Here is a 5886-nt window from a genome sequence, read left to right as displayed (position 1 = left end):
AAAAAAAAAAAATCCAACTGTCTCTACTTCCTGAGCTCGGGAAAGCAAAGAAATTGGGTTCTGTGTCCCCACCACGTGCGTGGTCATGCGTGCTTGGGCACACAGCCCGATGCAAACAGCCCAACGCACGCAGCCCAACACCAACGCACGCGGCCCAACAACGCAGACAGCGCAAGTCCTTGTTAGGCAAATGGCTGCCTCGGGCAGAGCGAGGATGAAAGCCAAGTCCCCGACCTGCCACGTAACGCGAAATGGATCAAGATGTGTATAAAGCAGCATCTTTGTTCTGTGCAGTGCTACAAAACCATTGAGTGAGCGGGGAGGGAGCAAGGAAAATGGCTGTGATTAACTACAGCTCTACCGGTTTCAGCCCGGCTGCTTTAATAAGGCGCCTTTCCGTGGTTTTATGCAGGATTGTACACAGGAGGCCTCTTGACCAGCCAGAGTCTTAAGTTCTCAGTAACTCCTGCAGCTGCCAACCAGTACTTGTGTTTTAGCTTGCCCAGGAGAGACCCTTACTGGTATTTAAAACACCTCACTCTCTTCCAGACTATTTTTTTTTTTTCTTTTTAATTTGCTTTATATACAGCAGGGAATAGAAGGTGAAAGAGGCATTAATTTGGCATTAAGCACTAAAACCTGAGCTCAGCCTGAATAGATGGCTGGGCAGATGTGCCGGGGCCAAGTGCCCCCCCGGGAGCCTGTGCCACCTGCCCTTCAGTGCAGCCATGTGGCAGGAGAGGAGGCAGAGCTGGGGCAGTGGCCGGCCGCTCGCCCTCACGCCTTCCCTCGTCCTTGCCTGCCCTGCAGCCAGGTGCCAGCGCAGAGCGGGTCCTCTCCTGGGGCCACCCCACACATCTGCAGCACCTCTCCCACCGTGCGGGGCCATCGGGGCAGGACCACGAGGCAAGTTCCAGCCTCTCGTCAGGTGCTCACTCCTGCTGCCAGACCAGTGTAAATGAGGGGTTACCCCGCTGCAGGCAGTGGAATAGCTCCTGATTTACAACATCCTACACAAGAGGAGAACTTGACCTTACACTTCAGCATCAGTGCAGCTTCCTGTGTTGAAAGCTTCTTAAGACAGACATGTAATCAATCCTGGAGAGCCACCGAGCAGCAGAGCTCAGGTTCTGCGTAAGTCAGGGCTAGGCTTCCCAGGGAAATTGCCTGATCCAGGCTCCCATGACATCTATTCCTAGGCACTCCCTGCATGCTTTGTAATAGGAATGAGTGTGTTTTTCTGTTTTGCTTTTGTCAAAAATGGGCTGCTTTAGATTAATACAATCCACAAAGAGAATTTTTCCGTAATAAGTCCGACTTACCTATGCTACTTACCCTTCAGACAGACAGGCTTTTAGTGAGCTCAGGCTTTTGGAAATTCTGGCCTTTATAGGCATTTGATGTTATTTTAGAAACCAAGAGGAAAAAGCTTACTGCCTTGCCTCTGTTTTCACGGCCATAATTATGAGGGCAGTCTGGTGACGTAACTTGTTTGGGAAATAAATGATAGCTTTCAACAGCAAGTGCTGTCAGACACTTTGCTCCTTGTAACTATTTTAGAAATCCAAATTCACTTTAGACTTCCACAGCAACAGATGCTGCTCTTATTTATGCTTCTGTAAATCCCTGCCTTCAGGAGACCTATTCCGTGTATACACTGCCTGCCAGGCAGCACAATTTGGCTTGCGGCGTAAGTCTATGTACACCTCATGGTGTGATCTGCTAGTCCGGTAAATACAATGGGAGAACCGTGCAGATGTATTTAGTCTCACTCCCTCACTAGCTCTAACTACTCACCTTAGTGATACAGACCATGAAAGCAAAGGCAAGATCAGACTTTGGGCAAAGTGCAGCCAAAGGTATTTTTTGTGGAACAAACCAGACAATTTATTGTGATAGAGGCATTAACCTGTTACAACCTGACACCAACCAGAACTGCAGTGCCAGTGTTCCAGTTGCTGAGATGTCACCCCACGGTCATTGTGCCTTCAACCCTGCACATCCCTGTGCTTTGTGCTCCAGCCCCAGCTGCCTGCTGACCTAAGGGAGAGGCAGCAAGCCCAGCTCTCCGGCTGCAACCCAAGCAGAGAACTGGCCATTGTGGTTATGTGCCAACCCCCCAAAAGATATGTTTAAGAAACAGCAGTTACAGGTACAACCAAAGCCAGCAAGATAATACTACTACATAGTCCTGGTCTTCCAAGCTTGATATAGTCTGGACTCCTCACAGCACCTCTGTGGCAAGGAAGGATCATCATTCCACCTTGAGACATGGGGAACTGGGATATGGAAGGGTAAAAAGCTCTACCAGCTCAAAAGCTAGACAAAAAAACCAGAGTGAGAACAAGGGGGTACACAACGCAGGTACAAGATAAACTGTTTTCCATAAATTCTGTGGAATACAGTTGGCTTTTGAAGACATCCCCTCCCAGCATTTGTAACCCACATCCTGCAGAACTGCAAAGCTGAAAGATGCATTGACACAAACAAAATGAAGAATGAGAAGAGGGCATTTTTGTTATTTTTATTAATACCCTGAAGAAAAGCGCGTGGGCAGTAGCGCTCTCTGCCATCTGTGACTGCCGTGCTGCTGACCCGGAGGGCGTCGGGCGCTGCGGGCTCCCAGACCTGTGGTCAGACCCACTGCTCCACAAAGCAGCAAAGGCCCGGCCGCAGCCAGCACTGCTCCCTGGCAGGACACAGCTCACGACAGAAAAGCTCCTGAAAGGGTGCCAGTTTTCACAGCCAAACAAACTCACCTTTGTCCTCACCACAGACGTACTCACAGGCGTTTCTCCCCCTCTCTGCTGTCTGGAGGCGAGTCGGCATCTCTGTCTCATTCAGACACTCGCCGAGTTTTACAGCCTGTTTTGGGCAATTGTTTGGTGGGGCTGATTTCCTTCGCTGGAAAAACTGGCTTCTTTCCTCCTCACCCTGGTTTCACACACGTACACGCCATTCTCAAGATGAAGCCAGTTAGGGGTCATTCCCCTCAGAGCCTCCTGCACCGTGAGGACCTGCCTTTGCCATCCCAAAGCCACACGGATCCCTGACAAGGCCTGGGGTGGTTGTGCTTGGGAGAGGTCTCCTGCCCACCGGGGTGCCGGCAGCAGAGCTTCTACCTGACTGCTTTATACCCAGACTGTCCCCTCTCATTTTTGACTTCAGGAGCTGTTTTCTGCCATCCAGCTCTGGAGAACAGGCTTCCAGAAGGACCCGCTCCAGGGTGGGGACGACATTGCCAAACCCCTCCCTCCAGCATGGACCACTTTGAGGGAGATCCCCCCCAGGAGATTTCCTCAGACTTGCGGTGCCCACAGTGTGCCTGGGACAAAGGGCAGCACCAACATGTCTTCTCCACCAGCCCTGGGAAGCTGGGGCAGCGTCTGGCTCTGTTTAAATGAGGCAATTTTAGCTACCGATTATTTGTGTGTTTATTTAAGATTGCTAAATTTTTCCTGTTCCTTCCTACCCCTCCAGCCTCACCTCCCCCAGGGCAGGCACCAGCTCTCCCATCGGACGATTTCGGTGTCAAAGGAGCGACAGGCCGTACCTGCCACTGCCCTCACAGGCGTCGCTGAAGGAGCAAGGTGGGACTGTGCCGCAGCCCCCTGGCCCTCCTCACCTCCTCACGCTGGGCACGGCTTTATTTTCTGATGGGTCAACTGATACGGGCATTTAGAAACAAGAACTGTCACTTAAAGAAACATGGTGCTATGTAAAAAAAAACAAACAAAAAACCAGAGATTAATTACATGTTCACCTATAATTACATTGGAAAAGGAGAGTGGGCCTAAGAAATTCCATCTTAAAATAAAATTAAAGCCTGCCTCAATTCATGGTCTAGCCCATTTCTTCTACTAAGAGCACACACACATTTGTACATGTTATTAGATTGACGTTGTAGCATCCTGGACAAATCAAATTAATTCAAATATCTACAGGTACAAAACATTGTAGCTGAGAAATGAGCACATAAAGTATATGCAATTTTCCCCTGGCAGTTTATTATGGTATGAAGAAAAAAACATTCTGTGCTTGAAGCTGACGTTATATTACAAATGTATTGCGAAGTATGACGTGACTATTAAAATATGATTACACAAAGTATGAACATTTTAAGAAGTTTACAGTACAGTGAATCTTTTATAAACAGACTCTTAAATATACATAGGACAATAGTAGCTGACAGAAAAACATCGAAAATTAACTATTAATGTTTATAGACTTTTCCCCTGAAAAAAGTCTCACATTAAAACAGAAATTATGAAAAGCCTTAAAACCAGGAACAAATCACCTGTACACTACAAATACACACGGCAGAGGTGCGCAAACCAGAGCTACCTTTTCGCTGAAGGGTAGAGTCGTCAGGGAAGCTTGGCCGTGCCTGCCCCGCGCTCCTCTCCAGCATGACCAGTGCCTCGCCGCCCTGCCATGCCCAGAGCCGCACACAGCCCCACGCCGGTCGGCAGCTGTCACATCACAAGAACACACTCGCTGCAGGAGAACAGGCAGCGCGTGGTCAGTGTCGAATCGACCTACCGGAGTGTATCAAGTTGAGAACGTCCCCGGGATCTTGCAAATGGATCTCTGTAGGCGATCCCTGAATGCCCTGGGAGCCCGGATGGGACCTACATACCAGAACCAGGCTGCAAGACTGAGCTATGAGGGAATCAGCAGCTCATTTTATGGACTTTTTTTTTTTTTAATGCAATTTTTCAATCTTTCCTCTTGATATGGGAGAACAGATGCCACATTTGATTTCTGCTTAGTCTGGTTGCAATGACACCCCTAGTTCATGTGTCAAGTTATGTCAAAAACATAAGTATTTTATGCTGTAATACACAGTATTACTGAAACTAACAATATTATTTGCATATTTATAACAAGGTATAATGAAATCCCTATAATAAAACCAAAAGTTATGCTATAGATTTATTTACAAACAGTCCAGCAAAGAAGTATAAATACTTCTACATTTAAGGTTTAGGAAAACATAATTTACAAAATATTCAAATATATACAGTCATCTGAAAAACTGCCAATATTAAACTTTGATGCAGGCAAAGAATTGGCTGAGTCTATTCATTCTGTATTGAAAGAGGCGGCGGCTTTCCCGGGTTCTCTGTTATGTTCAAAAGCCATACGCATATTATTTACAACAAGATTGCTTCTCTCCGAGCTAAACATGTCCAGAACTTTGAGCGTGCTGTCCCAAAATGTCGTCTATCATTGTCAGATTGTTCAACCACTCTTCGTCGTTGCTGCTGCTGTTCTTCATGAGGGAGTCGAGGAAGTCAGTGTCACTGCAGTTCGCGGGCATGATCGAATTGCTGTGCTGGGACACAAAGTCGTACTGCGGCAGCTCGGCAGCGGCGCTCATCCTGTTGAAGGTATCGGGCGGCTGGCCCGTGGAAGGGTAGCTTGGCGGACCAAGGCCCGAGGCAGGATTGAGCTGGTTAAAACTGGACACTCCTTGTGGCATTGATTTCATAACATTCATAGCTGGCAACGGTCCTCTGGTTAAACTGTGTCTCAAGTTCTGATTACTCATTGAGCTCAAGCCCTGGCTAGACTGTCCCATGCTCAGTTTTTGCATCTGTCTGACCTGGACGCCGGGAGCGATCTGATTAGGTGGCACTACAGCCTGCTGGGAGAATTGCTGCCCTGGTGCGCTTGGTCTCACATTCTGTTTGGAGAAGAGGGTGTTACCGGAGAACTGCTGCATGCTGGTATCCATTTGGCTTTGATTTGGCATTCTTGGCACAGCGGTCGGCGTCCACATCTGGGCAGATGAGTTCGGGTAGACGTTAGGGATTCTTGGCATACTTGGCTGCCTCAAGTGTTGCTGAGTTGCAGAGTGATTTGCTAAGGAACCAGCACTGA

General features: G+C 48.2%; 1 protein-coding gene across 1 annotated transcript in view; it reads right to left on the bottom strand.

Moving 5' to 3' along the window:
• Positions 1–4655: 4655 nt before the first annotated feature.
• LOC104168563 (mastermind-like protein 2) overlaps positions 4656–5886 on the bottom strand; it is a gene marked incomplete at its 5' end in the record, with an annotated part of 3564 nt that continues 2333 nt past the window's right edge. The window contains 1 exon segment of the mRNA XM_009709186.1: positions 4656–5886. This exon segment is cut by the window's right edge and continues 31 nt beyond it. Within this exon segment, the coding sequence (XP_009707488.1) occupies positions 5183–5886 (704 nt within the window).

The sequence above is a fragment of the Cariama cristata genome, unplaced genomic scaffold (assembly GCF_000690535.1).
Source record: "Cariama cristata isolate BGI_N322 unplaced genomic scaffold, ASM69053v1 scaffold36401, whole genome shotgun sequence".
Classification (NCBI taxonomy): domain Eukaryota; kingdom Metazoa; phylum Chordata; class Aves; order Cariamiformes; family Cariamidae; genus Cariama; species Cariama cristata.
The sequence above is the reverse complement of the archived record's forward strand: the minus strand, read 5'-3'. Positions and strand labels throughout refer to the sequence as shown.